The sequence below is a fragment of the Odocoileus virginianus genome, chromosome 17 (assembly GCF_023699985.2).
Source record: "Odocoileus virginianus isolate 20LAN1187 ecotype Illinois chromosome 17, Ovbor_1.2, whole genome shotgun sequence".
NCBI classification, from domain to species: domain Eukaryota; kingdom Metazoa; phylum Chordata; class Mammalia; order Artiodactyla; family Cervidae; genus Odocoileus; species Odocoileus virginianus.
In genome coordinates this window covers 48597586-48621958 of record NC_069690.1, presented here as the reverse complement: position 1 = coordinate 48621958, position 24373 = coordinate 48597586, and the positions used below count along the sequence as shown (strand labels likewise).

Here is a 24373-nt window from a genome sequence, read left to right as displayed (position 1 = left end):
CTTCAGCAGTTGTGGCTCACAGGCTCTAGACTGTGGGCTCAGCAGCTTTGGTACATCAGCTTAGCTGCTCTGTGGCATGTGGGATCTTCCTGCACCAGGGATCAAACCCATGTCCCCTGCACTGTATCACCAGGGAAGTCCAAAATATTCAATATAACCAAAATCAGCATCTCATCACAGAGGTAATCTGAGGGATAATGTTCAAGTCCTAGATATGTAAGGTGGTGCAACTAGGTAAAGAACTGGAGAAGATGGCAGGAGGTAAGTGCGTGTGCGTACAAGGCCCCTCCCCAGCCTGTCCATGGAAACTTCTTCTCTCCGTCATGAATGCAGATGAGGCGAGACAGCTTCTGACTCTGATAAAACTATATTTTTCCTAGAATTACTGTTTCTCCAATGGTGATTTTTTTTTTTATTAAAAGAACTATTCAAACAGGTGGTAAGAAATTAAACTTTTATCAATACACAAATAAATTTACTTAAAAGCAGCTCAGTTCCGTATTTTAAAAAGTTTCAGAATCTCACCCCACCAATGTCCATAATCTAGAAGAGGTTCATGTGAAGCCTGCAGTCCCACCTAGGAGCATCAGTAAGTGATGGTCTAGGTACTTTCACATGTATTTGTCTTGTCGTCGAAGAGAGAGTCAAAAAAAACACATCTCTTGCCTGGCTGAGTAGGAAGAATCCACAAAAAAGAGCTTCATAAAATGTCTATGAAGGAAAACTAGTAATATCAGAAGAGTTCCAGCACTTCAATTGAGTATAATTCTCTATTATTCTTTTCTTGATTTAATTTCTGTAGCTCACGAAAACTTACTTCAATCTTGTTGAGCTCGGAACAAATGCTTATCTAAAGAAAAAAAATTCCAAAATAAATTTTTACCATAACTTGTACATATAAATAAATCCTCCACAATTACTTAGAGCTATTCCAAGAAAAACTTTAATAATAATGCTTCTTGGTTACAAACAGAATTCAGTATATATAAAATAATTACATACCTGGGATTTCACAAATTTGTAAAGACTTAACAGTAGCCTTTTTGCTTCTGGTATCATTACCACAACAGTAAAATTAGCATCCAGAAGTAGACATATCCAATCCATAATCTGAAGATAAACAGTGAAAAGGGAAGTTAAGATTTTACAAAGTCTATGATTATATCAAGCAGTTATAAGAAAAATAAGCTTTCTTTACAAAAGTCTGAACATTTTAGTTTAGAGATGAAGGAATTTCTAAGCAATCTAAAAAGGCTCTTTTATGCTTTCATATTTACCATTTTATAAGCATAATTGTGTCTTTTCCATCAGATAAGTCAGTAAAAAGAAAGCCACAGTGATATTTAATCCAAGGGAGAGTGAACATATTTAAAAATTTTTTTGATTAACTACTGGCAGCTATAAAACAAGAGCCCACTCATTTATTCTGAAATATATTACATACATTATGATGCAAAAATAGAGTGTCATGTATTATAGATGAACGGCCAAGAACTAAAATAAAATTACTTTACACTTACTTAAGTATCCTATGTAGCCTACATCTTCAAACGGTGTTGTTAACATGAAATATCACTCGTGAAAAAGCATTAAGGAAATCAATTATCCATTTGCCGGGGGCGGGGAGGGAAGTGGACCCCTATATACCCTCTACATCACAATAAATTTTATATGTATCAAAGAGTTAAACACAGAAAAAGAAAATAAATGTATTACGGAAAAACAACGGTGGCTATTTTTATACTCAAAGTGGGAAGGGCCTTAAGCATGACATAGCCAAAAAGAAGCCACAAAGGAAAAGCACCACAGTTTTAACAGAATGAAAATTAAAAACTCATCCATGGGAGAAATTACATTAAAGAAAGTAAAAAGACAGTGATAGGAAAAAAGTATTTGTAATACTTTGACAGAAATAGATGAATATCTCAATATACAATGAATAATTTACACGTTAAAATGAAAAAGACATAAAATGCAATGGAAAAACAAACAAAAAATCTGATTAGGCAGTACACAAAAAGGAGTGTAAATGGGCAAGAACTGATGGTTTATCTTTCTCATTACCAAAGAAATGCAAATTAAAACACCCATTTGTTACCTATTGATTGGCAAAGAGTAAAGTCTCAGAGCTTTGTGGCCATAGTACCTCTTGTCACACTTTGGAAAGGTAGCCTGGCATGTTCAAAACTAAAAATGCATGTACTCTTTAGCCAGTAATTTCACTAATGAGAATCAACCCAATAGGTGTTCTCTCATATGTAAGAATATCTATATAAAGATGCTCACTGAAGGTTCATTTATAATAGCAAAAAACTTTAACAATTTAAATGCTGATCAACAGGGCACTAACAAATAAAGGTTTTCTATAAAATCAAATGGTGTGCAGGTATATACAGCTTGATCCAGAAAATGCACAAAGTGTAGTACTGAATGAAAAACCCAAACCGCAGAACAGCTTGCACCTTAGGATCCAATTTATGTCAGAAAGATACAAGAAAGATAAATTAGTGTAAAGACAAGAAAATTTCTAGATTAAAAGCAACTTTGAGTATTACTTATCTCTAAGAGGGACTAGGAGTAGATTATTCAGAGGACACTTATTATCACCCTCTCCCAATGAAGGTGAGGAAATGCTTGAAAGGGTCACAATAAAGAATCAGAAATTTAAGTTCTAAAGATCTATCATTCTTCCCAGCATCAGATCAAAGTAAAAAGATTCTCTCACCTGGTTCAGCGTTGGAGGGTGTGTTCCAGGAAGAGTCATTGTAGCATTTTCATTACACTTCAGATAAAGGAAATACAAATACTGGAGAAACAGCTGGGCGGACGGAAAAAAGGACAATCACTTTCATAGAAAATTTTTCTCTATAAAAAGCTAACAGATTGGAAAGAATTTTAAGAGGCTACTGAAATTAACTGTACATCAAACAAATATGCTATAGACATCAAGGACACACACACACAAAATTGAATGCACTTTCTGCCATCAAAGAGGAGTTCATTTCGTTTGGGAGAGGTGGGTGAAGAGCTTATTTTGTTTGCAAATAATGAGAGAAGAGAGACTCCTCTGGGCAATTCTTTTCAGTTTCTGTGCTGTGCTTAGTTGTTCAGTCGTGTCCGACTCTCTGCAACCCCACAGACTGTAGCCCGCCGGGCTGCTCTGTCCATGGGGATTCTGCAGGCAAGAATACTGGAGTGGATTGCCATTCCCCTCTCCAGGGAATCTTTCCAACCCTGGGATCGAACCCAGGTCTTCCATATTCCAGTCGTATTCTTTACTACCTGGGCCACTAGGGAAGTCCTTTAATTTTCTACTCAACTGTAACTTAGATGGATGAACCTGGACTTCCAGTTTGGCACCAGGATCATGTCAAACTCTGCCTCCCCCAGATCACTCTAGTCTCCTAGGCACAATTTTTCACCTTGAGGGCTGGGAAACCTCTTACTCAGATGAAAGAATTCTACAACCTTTTGAATGCTCTAAAAGCTGGGTAGTGTTAAGCAGCAACGTTTAAAACAGAAACAAAATCCTACAGGCCTGGAAGAATACTCACAGTGCTGTGCTGTGCTGGGATGTCCTTCAAATGAGGCAGAAGAAATGTCTCACTGTATGCTGAGTGAAGAATTGCATTTCTACTTAGGAATAAAGGAAATTTTACTTCAACAAATAAAGGCTTTTCAATTGAAATTACGAGTAACTCTCTTCCCCAGTGACATTTTTTTCTAAATGGATACAAAAGTTCTACTTTTCTAGAAGAGCTCTATCACTGAACATTCTCATCACTAGAGATCATCTCGTATGCTTCGCTATTATAAATAACTGGTATTGATTGAGAACGCTAGTTTTTAGAACTGACAAAGCTTCCATCTTAGTACAGCTTCTTAAATAAGAAGGTTTATGTAAGTTGTTTAAACACGACATTGAATGGAATCCATTTTCAAGCAGAATCTGGAAAAAAAATGGAAAAAAAAGAAAGAAAAAAAACCCACCTTAAATTATCTAACTACCCCTTAGTTTTTGCTTGGTATTGATTACACCCCTGGGAAAGAGACAATACAAGGGAAACTTTCAAAGGATACAATAGTGCTGCTCTTTTTGGTGTAACGGGGCACGAAGTGCTCTCATCTGCTGTGGCCTGAGGTTTCTCCTTCAACTTTTCAGCACAGTTGTCACAGTTATCTTCCTCAGGATTGAAGCCATTTTGAAGAAATGCAGTTTGTTCTTCCATTTCCCCATCTTGTACAGGATCCATATAGTCAGAAACTGACTCCATGTTGATATCTGTGTCTTGAAGAGTGTCATCACCAATGCTATCATGTTAATTGAAAGCAGGAAATAATTCTTACCAATACTTGTATTTACTGGCAAAATTTTCATTTTCAAAGTTTTAGAAGTAAAAAAATACAATAGATCAGAAAATCGGTGAAAGGGAATTCTGTAGGGACCCAGTGGTTAGGATGCCATGCTTCCACTGCAGGGGGGCACAGATTCCATCCCTGGTTGGTGAACTAAGATTCCACATGCCATGTGGTGCAGCTAAAAAAAAAGGGGGGGCAATGAAAGAAAAGGACCATCAGCTTCTAACTTACCTCAAGAAAACTTTTAAGCAAGCACAGGTGACTGACTCAGGGATGTCAGGGAACTGCTGTAGGCAGAGTTGTAGGATCTGCACGTCAGTCTTTTCTAAGGCAACCTCCATCAATCCAGGGCACAGGCTAAGAACAAAAACATGAATTACTTTTATATATTAAGGAACTCTCAACTGCAAATAATTTACAAGGCTTTTTCAGAGTATGAAAATCAGAACTGTAAAAACCACAGAAATATTTACCTGTAAGAAAGCACGTGTGTTTGGACAAGCTGCATCAGACAGTTGCGGGGATAAAATGATGGCTCTGCTTTATATCTTCCCAGAAGTCCTGTTACTACATCCCCAATAATGGTATGAAAGTCAGGGGTCCGCTTAGTAGCCAAAAACTTACGTAGTTCTACTTCAATATGTTTTTCTGAATCTTTCTGGAAGGGCAGAAGTAAACAGTTTAGTATGGTACCAATTAATAAATGTCACTCTGTACTTGAAAGTTCCCAGCTCAACATTTTTTTAAATCACTAACAGCATTCATGCATTCTTGTGAAACTGGAATTGATATGACAATTTACTGCACAAAGACAAAATGCAAAGAAAAAATAAAAACTACAAGGATTTAGAAATCAAAACTTCTAAGAAACTAAATTACAAACATTCAATACAAAATTGAATGAGATACGAGGCCACCACCATCACATTAAACTCACAAAATGCTTGGTGCGAGTCAACATATCACTCTGACAACTTCAACATACCAGACAAATGTTAGCCACAGCTCTAAAGATGATCACAAAAGGAAGACAGATAAAAAGTACCTGGCATTTCTTTTAACCATGAATTGATTTTCCATATTTCTAATATTTTTAAATTTACCTGTATGGTTGCTAAGAGTTGTGTGGATGCTGGAACCTCTGGCTGTACACTCACTTCAACTTTTCTTCTCCTTAACTGGAATTCAGTAAATTGATTAGGATCTCAAAAAATGATACAAAGATCCAATAGACATTTAGAAGAAAATAAAGGATCCGAAGAGACTGGGACACTTTTGCTCTAATCACAAACTTTTCTAGGGTTTAGTTTTCGTAAAGTGAAAAGTGGGTCTATTTCAACTTTTAACTTAAATATCTTGAAGAGTTTAAGGTTTTCATTTTTTAATAAATAAAATAAAATCACTGTGCTCAGGAAGGTATTATTACTAATTGCAAACTGGTCTGTTTTTACAGTTGGGTCTTATACACATGCCTAAAAAATGACTAGAAGACAAGTCATTTTTTAATAAGGGCTGTTAAGGTTCAAGCTTCAAATCACCCCATCATTAAGAGCAAGCTGTAAGAAACTAGTACAGATATAAATTATTAAAATAATTCAGCCTTTTCTGTTTTTTAACATTTGTACTAAGATTTCTATTTAAACTACCAAACTTACAATTCTCTTTGACTGCTCTGAATTCTGAGATCCAAGTCCACATCCCTGTGATGTTTCCCAGTTTACAAAATGAGGTGTGGCATGAGTACCTAAGAAAATATAAAACACACAATTTCTGAAATTTTTTGACCTATTGATATTTACTCAGCCAATCAATCAAACAAAGAACACTGAAAAAACAACCACTCCAGCACAATTCAAGAGAGGCTTTATCATCCATTTCATTCTACCAATAACAGATTAGTAAATCATAATATCCTAAAGGCCATGTGCCCACCAACATTAAGCTGACAGATGAGGCTACTGATAAACCAGGGAGGAAAAAGCATCAATGATTTTGTCTGCAGGACTTTCCCATTACCCCTAAAGTCAGAACACTGCTGTTTAAAACACAGTGCAGCTCTTTACCCTGCAGCAGTACCTTCAATGTGGACTGTTCCCAACGTAGCTTCCTAGACCAATGAAATCTGAATGAACAGTGGCGAATTTCAACACTAAGAACAGATTATGCAAACTGATAGCTGTGAAAACCTACGTATCAAACTAGAAGTTATGGTCTTTAGTTAATAAAAAAACATTTAAGTTCCTACCTGGATCTTGACTATGTTTGAGTTTTCCAAGAGCACCTGCTAATGATGAAACTTCACACTTGTATGGAATTACAGTTAGAAATTTTCCATGTAGAATAAACAGATTTTCCCCATAATACCAGAGCTACAAAAAAAGTTATCAAAAATGTAAGCAATGCTTTTTCTAAGATCTAATTCAACAGAGTCATATAATGTAAAATAGTAACTTGTGGTGTAAGGAATCTTAATATGACAGAAAAGGATAAGGCAAAGGTAAGCAACTGGGAGGGGGGATTGGGATGGGGAACACATGTAAATCGATGGCTGATTCACGTCAATGTATGGCAAAAACCACTACATATTGTAAAGTAATTAGCCTCCAACTAATAAAAATAAATGGGAAAAAAAAAGTAAGCAACTTTCTAGAATAATCTCACACATTCAATTCATTAATTAAAGTAGGTTTACAAAGCTTTTGTTTTTGCCCATGTGTGAATAGAGCATAATTTAAAGAATATTTTCTTTCAACTCATAAAAATCTGATTAATACATATATTTAAAACAAATGAATTGTTTAAAATAAATATTGTCACTACCACACATATGTTAACATGATACTCACAAAGGCTACTATAACATAAGCAAACTGTTTTGATGTACTAAAAAGAAAAAAGTAGAATTTAATATTATTTCTATCTCACGATCTCAATTATAAAGTTATAAAAATGAGATAGGTATAAGAATAAAAAGCTCACATGAAATCAAAAGTGAAGTCTGGAAAAAAAAGTGAAGTCTGTTAGAACAGCAGAATTATGAAGTGCTAATTCTGTTTAAATACAAATTAGCATTCTACACTGAGAAATCTAGTCTCCTTATCCTCTAATTACAATGATCAACAATGTCCTGTATCTTGATATACATATATCTTATATCTTGATTTGAGTGGTTATCCTTTCACTGGGCAAAGAGCACTTATTGAGCACCTGTTAGGCGCTGGAGATACGATGAAGACAAGAAAGACAGGGACCCCTGCCTCAGATAATTTAGTCTGGGCAGCTTAAACTTTAATTCTTTTAAGTATTCTTATGTAATTCCATGATATGTTTAACATGTAATTTAAAAGACTAACTTATTAGGCAAAGTAATAGCCCTCAGATGTAGTTCAAAATATGAAGGTAAAAGATCAAACAAAAGTGAGATTAAAAAGTTTTATTAACTAGGTAATTGCTCTCTCCTGATCTAAAATTAGCTTATAATTTAGTCTTTTGAAAGTGACAAATGTAAGGAAACTGTTAAAACAATAGCCAAATTAAGTATAATCTTGTAGGTAGAAAATATTTATTTTTTTTTCTTAATTTATTTTAATCAAAAACTGACAAATATTTAGATCTGCGGAGGTGTCTTCCCTTACCTAGCAAACACACACACACACACAAAGCCAAAGTGAAAAAAACTTACTTGTCCGCTGGTCCCTTGTGGTAACTCTTTTGAAGTCTGTAGCGTTTGAAATTTTGTATTCCATACAGAGAGGCATTCTATAAGGTAAGACACACAAATTCCAAAGTTTTCCAAGTATAAGTATATGATGTTGGGCAGGGAGTGGGGTTGTGGGGGGAAGGCAGAAAGTTATAGTTAAATATAAAAGTCTTACTTTCTTAAGTATAAAAATGAGTAATGAAGATAGAAAATCAAAGATGTGAGATCTCATGGTAAGAAGTGGACATGTGCAGGGAATGGGTATATGGGAATCTATGGATCTTTCTCTCAATTTTGCTGTGAACATTAAACTGCTCTAAGAAAAAAAATTTTTTTAATTAATTTTTAATTAATTTTCTATTGAAGTATACTTGCTGTACAATATTATATGAGTTACAGGTATACAATATAGTGATTCACATTTTAGTTATTATAAAATACTGGCTATATTCCAATGTTGTACAACATACTCTTGTAGGTTATGTTATACGTAATACTGTGTACCTCTTACTCCCCTGTCCTATTTTGCCTGCTCCCCCTTTCCCCACAGCTAACCACTAGCTTGTTCTCTGTATCTGTGACTCTGCTTCCTTTGTTATCTTCACTAGTCTGTTGTACTTCTTAGATTTCACATATAAGTGATGTCATACAGTATTTGTCTCACTTATTTCATTAATGCCCTCCCAGTCCATCCACGTTGCTGTGAATGGCAAAATTTTCATTCTTTTTAATGGCCGAGTAGTAGTTCATTGTGTGTATATATCCATATGCATATGTGTATATACGTATATACACACACACATCACTTCTTTACCTACTCACCTGCTGACAGACACTTAGGTTGCTTTCGTATCTTGGCAACTGTAAATAATGCTTTTATGAACATTTGGGTCCAAGTTTTTTTCTGAACTAGTTTTTGTTTTTTTGGATATATACCTAGGAGTGGAATTGCTGGGTCATATGGTTGTTCTACTTTTAGCTCTTTTGAGAAATCCTGTACTGTTTTCCACAGTGGCTGCATCAATTTACATTCTTACAAACAGAATACGAGGCTTCCCTTTTCTCCACATCCTTGCCAACATGTGTTATTTGATGACAGGTCTGAGGCAGTATTTCACTGCGATTTTGGTTTGCATTTCCTGATGATAGCTATGCTGAGCATCTTTTCATGTGCATACTGGCTATCTGCATTTCTTCTTTGGAAAAATGTCTATTCACGTAATGAATAGACACGTAATGTTTTAGAGAGATTGATCAAGGTAAGATGAAGTCAAAGACCTATTCAAGAATTAAGAGGCTACAGTGTGAAACAGAATGATTTGGGGTGGTAATAAATAAATGAAAAAGAAAGAGGAGACTAAAAGGTATACTTTGTTGGAAAAAATCCAAAGGACTTCTTAACTGATTGAATTTCAGTTACCCTTAGAAGCTGGCAGTGGTGCTCCCAGGACTGCTATGTGATCTTGATCCAGGATGGTGAGTGCAACACCATTTCGAGCATTGCCAGACACCACAGACTTGAGCAACTGTGACTGAACTAACCTCTGATTTTTTTCTGGTTCACTCGGATGTATTGGTATCAAGGTTTCATATACACATCCATCAGAGCCTGTTGAAAACAAGTATTTATTGCTCACTATTGGATAAGGATAGTTCTATACCTATTATAACTAAATGTACTAAGTTGTTTATAAGATTCTACCAATTTGACAGAGGATTTAACCAGAAAAATAAACAAATGTAACAACTGCATTACTCTACAGTTTTTTATAAAGACTATACTACAAACTTAAAGTTGAGGGGGAAGAAATATTAAAAATCTCACTAAGAAATGGCATAATACCCTGATATGAAAATTTTAAGTATCTTTAATAACTTAAAATATGAGGAGACAGCCACGAATATAGACAATCCAGTCAGTAAATGGCTACATCTCTTATTAGAAATTAATTAGCATTCTGGTCTAGACATTACATTTCTTATTACTCCATCACCCTGAAAACCCTATAAAACTGGCTGGGTTTTGCAGGTCAACTGTTGGTGATTTCACATGGTTCTAGCTATGTTTTATGAAGATTTTATGACCCTTTGGTTCAGACTCCTTTACTTAAATGTTCAAAACTTGAAACATAAGTCACAAACTTCTGTTCAACAATAAATATGTCCTATAAGCCAAACTTTAAGAAAACCTGTCCCTCTTAAGCAAAGTTAGTAAGTAGATTCCAACGATCCTTTAGACATGATAAATGATAGGAGCCTTTTTCTTAACAGCCACTGTAAAAACCTGCACACTGAGAAACCTGACAAAGATCTGAAATTGTGGTAACAGGAAACGCTCCCTAAACAATGCTTTTCTTTCTTCCTCCCCTAACCTTCTCAGATCAACTTCCAAAGGAGCCAGGAAGGATGAGGGGGAGAGAATTACTGCAAAGGTATTTCCCCCCTAGATACAGAGACTTGAGATTAAACTGTAGAGGATTAGGTAAAGGTAAATTCCAAAGCAATAAAAACAACAACAAAAACTGTAAATGCAGGCTGAGTCCAGTACTGCTGTTAGCGTCCTCTTGTCTGGATCACTGTTCAGAGACGGGCACACTGTATCTTAAGGTGGGAAAAGAGAAAATGGGAGGACCAACCTTAGGTATTAATTACAATGTATCAAAAAACTTGGACTTACCATAAAAAGTGATTTACCCCTTTTCACTGGTGTTTTATTACTTATTGCTTATGATAAATTTTAAGACATAAAAATTACCTGCAGAGAACTACTGACTTGCAGAGGACTATGACTGCACATGGCAAAATGCAAAAAGTGAGGGCATAAATGCTTGTTAAAAAGCACAGAAAGGCAAGTACTGCAATAGAAAACCTTAAAATCCAATGACTTTACAAGAAAAATATTATCCTATAAAATACTTTTATTTATAAACTCTGAAAGGTTAAAGAAATACTTACTCAATGACATTAGAGAGATGAATTTCCGACCTACAGATGTACTAAAACTCTGTATAATACATTTTTCTTCTTGACCAAGTAAAAGCGTGTATTTGCTTAGGATACGTGAGTTAAATTTTTGTACATAAGCAAAGTAGTTTCCATGCTGCAAAAAAAAAAAAGGGTTATTTTATTTTAAAAATTTCCCATTTTTACCAACTATATTTAAATGTTGAGACCAGTTGTTGTCCCACTGTAATTACTTTAATGAATGCTTAAAAACCTCTTGTCCAACTAAATCTTAGACATTATAATATAAACATGTTTAATTCAGGCATAGAAATAATTATCACTACAGGCTTTTTAGTACTTTAAAGATATCAAAGTCTTCTGAAAGAAATACCGAAGTCAAATTTTAGTTTTAAAACTCATATTCTGAAATGTCACAAAATGAGCCAGGAATGAAAGATACCACTTACTTTTTCTGTAATGAAAATTAGCACAGGATGCCTAAATACCATGAAAAACTTTGTCCACCTAAAAAAAGAAAAATTATAAAATGCCAAATCACCAGTTGAGAAACACATCTTCATCTAAATGTAAGAGATTTCTTTTTTATTAAATAGTTTCCGGAGCCAGAGAGAAAGCAGAATACACTTAATTCGGTGCTTCAAAACATCTACCACAGGAACACATTGAGGCATTCCTCTGTTAATCATCCCTGGATTAAATACAAGTTGCCAATGCTCCCAGAGCTTTAAAGATAATAGCATGAACTAAAGGTGTATGAGACCAGATGCAATGTTTTCTCAGACTTTTTTGACCTGTCTCGTTTCTTCAGGGTCATTTTGAGGACTGGTGTTCTCAGGAAAATATGAGCATCTCACCTGCCGTTTTCAAGTGACAGTGGGAACTGAAGCACAGGGAGGGTAAGAGCATGAAACCAAAGCTGCACAACCATCTCCTGCAAAGTGGGGACTAGAACCCAGATTCTCTACCTGTATCTTTTTTTGGGGGGGCTGTGCTGCAAGCCTTGTGGGAACTTAATTTACCCAACAAGGATTGAACCCGGGCCACAGCAGTGAAAGCATGGAGTCCTAACCACTGGACCACCAGATAATTCCTTTCACCTGTATCTTTTCCCCTAAAGATTTCCTCCAAATACAGTTGCTGACACTTCAGAGGCATTCATTAGGTCTAAGATTCCCTGATAGCTCAGTTGGTAAAGAATCTACTTGCAATGCAGGAGACCCTGGTTCGATTCCTGGGTCGGGAAGATCTACTGGAGAAGGGATAGGCTACCCACTCCAGTACTCTTGGGCTTCCCTTGTGGCTCAGCTGGTAAAGAATCCACCTGCAATGTGGGAGACCTGGGTTCCATCCCTGGGTTGGGAAGATCCCCTGGAGAAGAGAAAGGCTACTCACCCCAGTATGCTGGCCTAGAGAATTCCATGGACAGTCCATGGGGTCACAAAGAGCTGGACATGACTGAGCGACTTAAAAAATATACATATATGTATATATATATAAAACTGGTCAGGATCCACACCGTTCACTGACCACGTACAAGTCTTTGCTTGTACTTTTAGATATTTAGTTTGTATCAGGTGCACCTGGAGGGGCAACAAGTTAATTAAACAAGAAATGTGATGAAAGAATGGGGAGTGGAAAGATATGAAATCAGGACATTTCCTTCTATCATTTGAGTGAGTCATTTTCCCAGTTTTATCCCAGAATTGGGAAAAGCGGAGGTTCCAAAGCACTATCGTGATTCCACTAACAACAAGCTGCATATTTCTTCAAGGGAAAGGATTCTGACCTTGCAGTCAGGGCTATATGACAGAAGATTCCAATCTTGTGGGATTACTCACTTCATGTTCAAGTAACTGACTGACCAGTTGTGTCATTAGGACAGGACTCCTTTGGCTTGAGATTCCTCAATCACTATCACACCAAAGGCTTTTGGAGGATGTCATTTTGGCTAAGGTTCTACAGATGGTTTTTAGCAAGTTCTTAATCCCCAGAGTGCATTTTCTTTTGGTAAAAATTATAAGTATTGGAACTTACTTAATCACTTCTTCATCAGAGATAACAGTTTCAATTTTCTGCTGGGGCTCAGCAAGCAAAGCTTCTAAACCACGAACCGCACCTTCCCTGAACAGCACCAAGGGTTCTGTTCCCTGTATTGAATGTATTCTATACACCTCAGCCGACAACTAGAAGAACATAAAAACATTTAAATTTTTATTATAATGTAGCTGTCACCTAAGAGAATAAGGACAGTCAGAGAAGGCTTATCTTTAAGATACTGATTTATTCTCATTTTGATTCACTTTTGTTTAATAATTATGTACAGTTCCAAAGTCAAGTCTACAACATAAAGTACATTTAGAAGTCTAACTTTTGTTCCCATACTCTCTAGTCTCTCCCCTGCTCCCCCCGATAAGTAATCACTTGTATTCATTTTTGGTTTATCTTTCCATTATAAATACTGGAGGTTAGGCCAAAAGCTGGGTCTCTCAAAATTGGAGGCAAAGAGAAGTACGAACCAAATCATTAATGCAGAGGTATAAGTGGTTCTGGTGTTAGAAAAAGACAGATGCCATACATAAATACACGCACTATGTAAAAAACTGACCTGCAAGCCCAAGACACCATACGTGGGATTAAAAAAAAAAAAAAGTTGTGTAAAATTCAGGATCATGTTATTGCAGGGTAAACAAAAAGACTGGAGCCAAGAGGCAGCACATGTAGCTAGCTAGAAGTTTCAAGGGTCCAGGTGACAACTGCCATTATAACGGTATCAGCTCCACTGTGAACCACTTCTAAAATGTGCCAATTATATTGAGAATTAGACACTTAAAACCAGAATAAGCTTTTGAGACTAACATAGTTTAAGATCTTCATTTTATAAGAAAAAGTTAATTAACATACTTAAGGGTCATTGGGAGAAAAGGCACAGTTAGTTGACCATGCTGCCTTTTCATTTCATTATGTGCCACTCTTAAAATGTACAACTGCATGCAGCTTGCAGAGTCTGTCCCACCTATTTCAAGAAAGGGAACAAGCAAGTTTACTTGTTCTTGCAAGGGACACACCACAAACATTTAAGTGCATGGAAATAACTATAAATGTGTCATTCATTAATTATTTAAATTACTTCAATATCACATGAAAATAACATATAGCATTTTCTAACATACTCATAAATTGAGACATTTTACCAAGATATACTGTACAATAACTAGAATGAAAAACTGATTATAACGTTCATGTCATGTTCACAGACCTTTTAAGATTAATAACTGCCACATTACAAATAATTCCACCTCACCAATAAACTAAATAAGTATGTTGGATCCAAAGACTTACTGTAGCTTTAAATACTTTATCCAGGTTGACATCTTCATTATTCCATATTCTCAAGACCTTAAATTAAAACATACAACTTAAAAAAGCATTCCAATATCCATTTACATACAACATGAATGGTGAATAAATCAATATTTCTTTATATATGTAGTTTTGAAAACTCACCTTATTATCATGTACAACAATATACTCGCCAGTTTGAAAGTTGCATACAGCTGGACATGTTATAATTTGCCCTTGTTTCACTGACCAGCTCCCCAAGGGTTTCTGATCAGAAACCTAATGAAATGAACACACGATATTTAAAAAGTCAGCTTCAGATTTTAAAGCAACTAAATTTACAATAGAAACAAAAGAAGAAATCATTAAAATGATGCATTTAATAAAGCTCCTAAGTTAAAAAATAAGAAGACAAATACTATCTGGATTCCACCTGAAACAGAAAGTAGAATGATAGTTGTCTGAGGTTGGGGGAATTGGGAATTTAATGGGAGTTTAATGGGTACAGAGTTTCAGTTGTCAGATGAAGAGTTCTGGAGACCGATAGTAATGACAACTGTACAAAAATGTGAATGCATGTACTTAATAACCTGAACTGTACACTTACAGTCATTAAGATATTAAATTTATGTGTATTTTATCACACTTTAAAAAAATTGTTAAATTGAAAATATTAGTTTCCAAAATGCAAAATTAGTAACAACACACTTTGATAATGAGCAATATTAGTACATTAAAAAAAACTTGATTCCATTGTGTTCTTGGAACAGAGGGATGAGAAACAAAGTAAGGATAGCTGAAATAATGCCAATTCCAATCAGCCACTCCACTCCTATGCAAAAACTGCAAAAGATCCCCTTGACAGCCAGGTAAAAACCAATGGTATCAACAGAAGCATCAAAAAAACAATACAGGGAACCATTGGCAACCTGTTCCTCAAACTTCAAAGCAGGCAGCTAGCTTTCTTTTTAAATTGACGTATAATTGCTGCACAATATAAGTTACAAGTGTACAACATAGTGATTAGCAATTTAAAGACTGTACTCCACTGACAGTTATTATAAAACACTGGCTGTATTTCCCATGTTGTACAATATATCCCTGCAGTTTATTTTATACATAATAGCTTTATCTCTTACTCCCCCACCCCTATTTTGCCCCTCCTCCCTTCTCTCTCCCCAGTGGTAACCTCTCGTTTGTTCTCTCTGCTTCTTTTTGTTATCATCACTAGTTTGTTGTAGTACCTAGTGCTACCAGATTGCATTTGCCTTTCTCTGTCTGACTTATTTCACTTAATAAAATGCCCCCCAAGTCCATCCACATTGCTACGTGCTGGGCTTCCCAAGTGGGGCTAGTGGGTAAAGAATCCACCTGCCAAGGTAGGAGACGTAAGAGACACAGGTTCCATCCTTGGGTTGGGAAGATTCCCTGCAGAAGGGCACACAACGCACTTTAGTATTCTTGCCTGGAGAATCCTATGGACAGAGGAACCTGTTTTTTGGCTACAAATGGCAAAATATCATTTTTTATGACTGAACATTATTCCACTGTGTGTGTACGTATGTATAAATACACTTCTTTATCCATTCATCTGTTTATGGACCCTGAGGATGTTTCCTTATTTTGGCAATTGTAAAAATGCTGCTGCTGTGCATGTATCTTTTTATATTAGTGTTTTGGGGGTTTTTTAGATAAATAGCCAGGGGTGAAACTGCTGGGTCATATAGCTATTCTATTTTTTAGTTTTTTTGAGGAATTTCCATACTGTTTTTTTTGAGAAATTTCCAGCAAATTTGGAAAAAACAGCAGTGGCCACAGGATTGGAAAAGGTTGTCATTCCAATCCCAAAGAAGGGCAATGCCAAAAAATGTTCAAACTACCACACAACTGCACTCATTTCACATGCTAGCAAAGTAATGCTCAAAATTCTCCAAGCTAGGCTTCAACAGTACATGAACTGAGAACTCCCAGATTCAAACTGGATTTAGAAAAGGCAAAGGTACCAGAGACCAAATTGCCAACATCCGCTGGACCATCGAAAAAGCAAGAGAGTTCCAGAAAAACATCTATTTCTGCTTCACTGACTACACCAAAGCCTTTGACTGTGGACCACAACAAAATGGAAAATTCTTCAAGAGATGGGAATACCAAGACCACCTTACCTGCCTCCTGAGAAACCTGTATGCCAGTCAAGAAGCAACAGTTCGAACTGGACGTGGGACAACAGACTGGTTCCAAATTGGGAAAGGAGCATGTCAAGGCTATATTTTGTCACCCTGCTTATTTAACTTATATGCTGAGTACATCATGAAGAATGCTGGGCTGGATCAAGCCAAACTGGAATTAGGATTGCTGGGAGAAATATCAATAACCTCAGATATGCAGATGACACCATTCTTATGGCAGAAAGCAAAGAGGAACTAAAGAGCCTCTTGATGAAAGAGAAAAAGGAGAGTGAAAAAGATGGCTTAAAACTCAACATTCAAAAATGAATGTTGATCATTCAAAAATGAAGATCATGGCATTCAGTCCCATCACTTCATGGCAAATAGATGGGAAACAATGGGAACAGTGACAGATTTTATTTTCTTGGGCTTCAAAATCACTGCAGAGGGTGACTGCAACCAGTGACTGCAGCCATGAAATTAAAAGACACTTGCTCCTTGAAGAAAAGCTATGACCAACCTAGACAGCATAATAAAAAGCACAGACATTATTCTGCTGACAAAGTTCATATGGTCAAAGCTATGTTTTTTCCAGTAGTCACGTATGGATGTGAGAATTGGGCCATAAAGACAGCTAAGTGCAGAAGAATTGATGCTTTTGAACTGTGATATTGGAGAAAGCTTTTGACAGTCCCTTGGTCAAGGAGATCAAACCAGTCAATCCTGAAGGAAATCAACCCTGAATATTCATTGGAAGGACTGATGCTGAAGCTGAAACTCCAATACGTTGGCCACCTGATGCTAAGAGCCAACTCATTAGAAAAGACCCTGATGCTGGAAAAGATTGAATGCAGGAGGAGAAGGGGATGACAGAGGACAAAGGTGGATGAACGGCATCACTGACTCAACGGACATGAGTTTGAGCAAGCTTCAGGAGATTGTGAAGGACAGGGAAGCCTGGTGTGCTGCAGTCCATGGGGTCGCAAACAGACATGACTGAACGAATGAATGACATCAAAACTTTTAGTTTTATGAGAACTCTCCATACTGTTTGTGTTAATTTACATTCCTCGGGTACAAGGGTTCTTTTTTCTCCACATCCTCGCCAACATTTACTGTGTTCTTTTTGATGACAACCATTCTGTCAGGTGGTATCTCATTAGTGGTTTTGGTTTGCCTTCCTCTGATAATTAGCAATGTTGAGATAGCGAGCTTCTTAAAGACAGAGAAAACTATGTTCAGAAACTCACATAAACACAATTACTTTCTACATGACCACTAAAGGCAAAGTTTAGGTGTGCTTTAGCAACCTAGGCCAGCACTTTACAGCCTTTTTGGCATCAGGGACTGGTTTCATGAAAGATGGTTATTCCACAGACAGGAGTAGGGGATAGTTTCGGGATGATTCTCATAAGGAGGGTGCAACCAGATCCCCGGCATGCACAGTTCAAGCTCCTTTGACAATCTAATGCCACCACTGATGTGACAGGAAGCAGAGCTCAGGCAGGAATGCCAGTGATCGGAACCAGTTGTAAATACAGATGAAGCTTTGCCTGCTGGCTCACCTCCTGCAATGCAATCTGGTTCTCAACCGGCCCTCAACCAGTCTGTGGCCCAGGGGTCGAGGACTGCCTGGGCTAGGCTGAAAAGGGGGCGGAGAGTGTAGACTTCAAGGAAAGTAACCCAGAATTCACAGGATGAACCATAGGTGGCAACCGACGTGTCCTTCAGAATCAGGATCCCACTAAACTGCCCCCAAAGCAAAAAACCAAAACAAAACACCGACAAAACTTTTCTCCCTCATGAGCGGGCAAGAAGTGTAGGAATACACCGCTAAACCATTATTCTGGCAGTGACATCTTCTCCCAACCAACCAATCTCTGTTCAACCCTTCAGCGGACACCTGGGGTGACAGAGGCCCCAGAAAGGGATCTTAGCAAGGCTATCTCCGGGAGATTCGAAAAGACAGGTTTCCTTTCCGAGTCTAGCCCACGTGCACCTAAACGCTCTGCCGCCTGCAACTCGGAAACACGCCTCTCTCTCAGAGAAAACAACCCAGTCAAGTTCTAGACCTCATTCAGCGTCCCGAAGAGGCCACGGCGGCTCTCCGGTAAGTCCGCTGCACGAGCTCTTTCTGAAGTTGTGAGAAATCCGAGGTTCGGGCTCAGAGCTCAGAAAGGAACGAGACGGCAGCGGAGGCACTCCGATCCTAATGCTCTCACCTTATAGAGGATAACGGTCCTGCCGCTGTCCGTCACTAGAAACTGGTCGGTTTTGTCGCTCTGCTCCACTCCGAGGGGTCCGTCAGGCCCGGAACCCAGGGGTACCGCAGTCAACGTGAACCCTTCCTCCAGGTCTGCCATTTTGGCCCAACTTACGGACGGCCTAGCGTTCCTCCCGGCAGGCTTCGCGCTTTCTCTCGCGAGAACTAGGAGGCCGGCTGGATCTAGCACTCGGAAACTGGGATACCTGTTCGCAGAGCCTGCGACCTCTGCCGGGCAGAGATCGCTAGCGGCGCCGCGAATGGCGTCGTGTAGGCGGGGCTTGGAGTTTGCGTGAAGGCTCCGCCTCCCAGGCCACTCTGCCGAGTCCCGGATGTAGTGCTCTGAAATGGGAACGCCGGGCGGGAGAGGGACATCTTACCTGTTAGGAACTTAAGCCGCAGCGCCTTGTGCTACTTTGTGCTTGAGGGACTTAAGGGTAGGCGTGGCAAGTGCAGAATATAAATAAAGTAGATCTTTTTAGTGGAAGTGAACGCTTTAGAAATTCCTACCACGGCTTCATGGAACACTGTCTGAAAAGAAAAACATTTTTCTGTGCAGATTAACTATGGCTAACGTGCCATGGGGTCGTGCTCAGTGTATCCCACTTTTTTGTGACCCAGGCTCCTGCACGTGGAACATTCCAGACAAGAATACTGGAGTGGGTTGCCATTTCCTCCTCCAGGGGAATCTTCCTGACCCAGGGATCAAACCCGTGTCTCTATACCACTCCTGTATTTGCAAGCAAGTGCTTTACCACTGCGCCACCTGGGAATCCCTGAAACAGAGAGAACAATCGGTGCTTGTGGAGGCTTTCAACATCAAACATAAAGAGCCAGGCTGGAGAACAATCCAGTTTCTCTTAAGGCGACAGCATTCTTCCCCAACTGGCTATGTCTCAATAGAGAAATGTGCCGTAGTCGGCAGGATTCGAACCTGCGCGGGGAAACCCCAATGGATTTCTAGTCCATCGCCTTAACCACTCGGCCACGACTACATGCTATACCTAGCTGAAAAAATGCTTAAGTCCCCCCACTTCTCAGAAATGGCCACAAAGGTCTAGTCTCTGCAGCCTTTTGGGCCTCCTGGGTTCTCTGTCTTCCCTGTTTCTCTGAGCACCCATGTAGAAATCTCTCCAGTTTATAAGAAATTCAAACTTGTCTGATGAAACAGGTGATGTGAAAGGTTCCCCTGGGCAATTTTTGGGGAAAAAGACCATTTCCAGGAGAGATTTTTAAGATAAACATGACTAATTCAGTCAATAATGTATCACAAAAACTCAGAAAAGAGAAAGTGTGTATGTTCTTAAGGAGATACCATCTAAACAGGCAATTATTAACATATGTACCATGTGCTCCAACACAGGGCAAAATGCCTCCACATCAGTTTAGGCATCCACAGAGATCATCCCTTGTGTGTGTTTGATTATGGTCACAGCATTACAACATAGGAGAAAGGAGACTATGAAGTTATCAAAAAAAAAAAATGAAGTGAAAATCGCTCGGTAGTGTCCAACTCTTTGTGATCCCATGGACTGTCCATGGAATTCTCAGGTCAGAACACTGGAGTGGGTAATCTCTCCCTTCTCCAGGGGATCTTCCCAACCCAGGGACCAAACCTAGGTCTCCCGCATTGCAGGCTGATACTTTACTAGCTGAGCCACAAGGGAAGTCCAAGAATACTGGAGTGGGTTTACCTTCTCCAAGGTATCTTCCTGAGCCGGAGTCTCCTGCACTGCAAGCAGATTCTTTACCAACTGAGCTATCAGGGAAGCCAAATGCAGCTATCATGAAAGAATTAAATAGTTACCGTAATTTTTTTTCTTTTTGTCTGTGCTTGTGGGGTCTCAGTTCCCCCACCAGAGATCCAGCCTGGGCCGTTGCAGTGAAAGCCCAGAACCCTAACCACTAGGCAACCAGGGAACTGCCCTGCTGTAAATTCTTTCTGTTGTTGTTGAGCCATACAGAAATAGAAAGTCAAGAGATACCTGGAGTAACAGGCAAATTTGGCCTTGGAGTACAGAATGAAGCAGGGCAAAGGCTAATAGAGTTTTGTCAAGAGAACGCACTGGTCATAGCAAACACCCTCTTCCAAGAACACAAGAGAAGACTCTACACATGGACATCACCAGATGGTCAGTACCGAAATCAGATTGATTAGATTCTTTGCAGCCAAAGATGAAGTACAGTCAGCAAAAACAAGACCGGGAGCTGACTGTGTCTCAGATCATGAACTCCTTATTGCCAAATTCAGACTTAAATTGAAGAAAGTAGGGAAAACCACTAGCCCATTCAGGTATGACCTAAATCAAATCCCTTATGATTATACAGTGGAAGTGAGAAATCGATTCAGGGGATTAGATCTGTTAGACGGAGTGCCTGAAGAACTATGGACAGAGGTTCGTGACATTTTACAGGAGGCAGGGATCAAGACCATCCCCAAGAAAAAGAAATGCAAAAAGGCAAAATGGTTGTCTGAGGAGCCCTTACAGATAGCTGTGAAAAAGAGAAGTGAAAGGCAAAGGAGAAAAGGAGAGATATGCCCATTTGAATGTAGAGTTGCAAAGAATAGCAAGGAGAGATAAGAAAACCTTCCTCACGGATCAGTGCAAAGAAATAGAGGAAAACAACAGAATGGGAAAGACTAGAGATCTCTTCAAGAAAATCAGAGATACCAAGGGAACATTTCATGCAAAGATGGGCTCAATAAAGGACAGACATGGTATGGACCTAACAGAAGCAGAAGATATTAAGAAGAGGTGGCAAGAATACACAGAACTATACAAAAAAGATCTTCACGACCCAGATAACCATGATGGTTATCTTTAGGTGAGATCACTCACCTAAAGCCCAATATCCTGCAATGTGAAGTCAAGTGGGCCTTAGGAAGCATCACTATGAACAAAGCTAGTGGAGGTGATGGAATTCCAGTAGAGCTATTTCAAATCTTAAAAGATGATGCTGTGAAAGTGCTGCACTCAATATGCCAGCAAATTTGGAAAACTCGGCAGTGGCCACAGGATTGGAAAAGGTCAGTTTTCATTCAAATCCCAAAGAAAGAATGTTCAAACTACCACACAATTGCACTCATCTCACATGCTAGCAAAGTAATGCCCCAAATTCTCCAAGCCAGGCTTCAACAGTACGTGAACCATGAACTTCCAGATGTTCAAGCTGGTTTTAGAAAAGGGAGAGGAACCAGAGATCAAATTGCCAACATCTGTTGGATCATCGAAAAAGCAAGACAGTTCCAGAAAAACATCAACTTATGCTTTATTGATGATGTCAAAGCCTTTGGCTGTGTGGATCACAACAGGAAAATTCTTCAAGAGATGGGAATGCCAGACCACCTGACCTACCCCCTGAGAAATCTGTGTGCAGGTCAAGAAGCAACAGTTAGAACAGGACATGGGACAACAGACTGGTTCCAAATCTGGAAAGGAGTACATCAAGGCTGTATATTGTCACCCTGCTTATTTAACTTCTATGCAGAGTACATCATTAGAAATGTTGGACTGGATGAAGGACAAGCTGGAATCAAGATTGCTGGGAGAAATATCAATAACCTCAGATATGCAGATGACAGAAAGTGAAGAGAACTAAAGAGCCTCTTGATGAAAGTGAAAGAGGAGAGTGAAAAAGTTGGCTTAAAGCTCAACATTCAGAAAACTAAGATCATGGCATCTGGTCCCATAGCTTCATGGCAAATAGATAGGGAAACAGTGACAGACCTTAATTTTTTAGGCTCCAAAATCACTGCAGATGGTGATCGCAGCCATGAAATTAAAAGACGTTTGCTCCTTGTAAGAAAAGTCATGACCGACCTAGATAGCATATTAAAAAGCAGAGACATTACTTTGCCACCTAAGGTCCATTTAGTCAAAGCTATGGTTTTTCCAGTAGTCATGTGTGGATGTAAGAGTTGGACTATTAAGAAAGCTGAGTGCAGAAGAATTGATGCTTTTGAACTGTGGTGTTGGAGAAGACTCTTGAGAGTCCCTTGGACTGCAAGGAGATCCAACCAGTCTACCCAAAAGGAAATCAGTCCTGAATATTCATCAGAAGGACTGATGCTGAAGCTGAAACTCCAATACTTTGGCCACCTGATGTGAAGAACTGACTCATGTGAAAAGACCCTGATGCTGGTAAAGATTGAAAGTGGGAGGAGAAGGGGATGAAAGAGGATGAGATGGTTGGATGGCATCACCGACTCAATGGACATGAGTTTCAGTAAGCTCTCGGAGTTGGTGATGGAAAGGGAGGCCTGGTGTGCTGCAGTCCACAGGTCTCAAAGAGTCAAACACAATTGAGCGACTGAATTGAACTGAACTGTTGAGCCATGAAGCATGTGGGGTCTTAGTTCCCCAACCTGGGATCAAAGCCATGCCCCCTACATTGGGAGTCCTAACCACTGGACCAGCGGGGAATTCCTTATTGTAAAAAAATTTTTTTTAAGGTGAAGGAGGCAACAGAGGATGAGAAGGCCTGCCAGGCTCTTCTGTCCATGGAATTTCCAAGGCAAGAATACTGGAGTGGGTTGCCATTTCCTTCACCAAGGTGTAAATTCTTAATAAGATTAATAAGTCTTTTATGTTTCAAAATGACTAAGGTGGTTGACATTGAATTTGTGACCCCTTTGTTATTTGGAAAAGAAATACAGTAAGATTCAGCATAGATATCCTGGCCTCTCTGAAACCTTTCTTTTCCTCCAAGCCTCTCTCAGCTTCCTTGATGGCTCAGTAGTAAAGAATCTGCCCCACAAGTAGGAGACTCAAGTTTGATCCCTGGGTTGGGAAGATCCCTTGGAGAAAGAAATGGCAACCCACTCTCAAAACAGTTGGACCCGAGTTAGCTACTAAACAAAAACAACAAAATCAGTCTCTCTACTGAACTGTGTTTTGCACCTACTATCCATTTTTGAGGTGCCATCGTAGACACCTCTTCCTCCAGGAAGTCTTCTCTGACTCTCCGAGACTGGATTAAATGTCTGATTCAAGACACCAGTGTGATTGAAATGTTCGGAACTGGGATGTCCCAGTTACTTATATATTTCCCTCATTATATTCATTTCTTTGAAGGGACTCTAGATTTATCACTAGTGTCTGGCATAGTGCCTGTCCCATAAATATTTGTGGGACTAATGAATTAAGAGTGAAAGTTTACTCATTCTTTTGTATTTGTGCTTTCCCTCATCTTCAGTTTGAAGGCTTTAAAACAGGGCTTCTCAAACTTTGTGATTTCAGGATTCCCTTTACACTCTTAGAAATGACTGAGGATTACAAAAGACTTCTATTTTATGGGGTGTATATATTGATATTTACCAAATTAGAAATTAATGGTGAGGAATTATGAAATATGTATTCATTTTTTGTGTGTGTGAAAGTCATTCAGTCGTGTCCAACTCTTTGCGACCCCATGGACTATACAGTCCATGGAATTCTCCAGGCCAGAATTCCTGTGGGTAGCTGTTCCCTTCTCCAGGGGATCGTCCCAAGCCAGGGATTGAACCCAGGTCTCCTGCTTTGCAGGCAGATTCTTTACCATCTGAGCCACCAGGTAAATAATGATAAACTCATTACGTGC

The 24373-nt window shown here is 38.8% G+C and overlaps 1 protein-coding gene and 1 non-coding gene across 2 annotated transcripts; both read right to left on the bottom strand.

Annotated features, from left to right (window-relative positions):
• Positions 1 to 440: 440 nt before the first annotated feature.
• NOL11 (nucleolar protein 11) lies at positions 441 to 18943 on the bottom strand. Its single transcript, XM_020907268.2, has 18 exons — positions 18753 to 18943; positions 14531 to 14644; positions 14366 to 14422; positions 13061 to 13209; positions 11473 to 11530; positions 11015 to 11159; positions 9480 to 9668; positions 8042 to 8118; positions 6605 to 6728; positions 6015 to 6103; positions 5463 to 5537; positions 4833 to 5017; positions 4591 to 4716; positions 4081 to 4311; positions 3555 to 3633; positions 2726 to 2818; positions 1003 to 1110; positions 441 to 850 (listed from the first exon to the last, which is right to left on the bottom strand). The coding sequence occupies exons 1-18, from the start codon at positions 18891 to 18893 to the stop codon at positions 734 to 736; spliced, it is 2157 nt and encodes a 718-aa protein (XP_020762927.2). The 5' UTR covers positions 18894 to 18943; the 3' UTR covers positions 441 to 733.
• Positions 18944 to 19706: 763 nt separating this feature from the next.
• Positions 19707 to 19788, bottom strand: TRNAS-AGA (transfer RNA serine (anticodon AGA)). Its single transcript has one exon. It is a non-coding gene; the product is annotated as a tRNA-Ser (tRNA).
• Positions 19789 to 24373: the final 4585 nt, after the last annotated feature.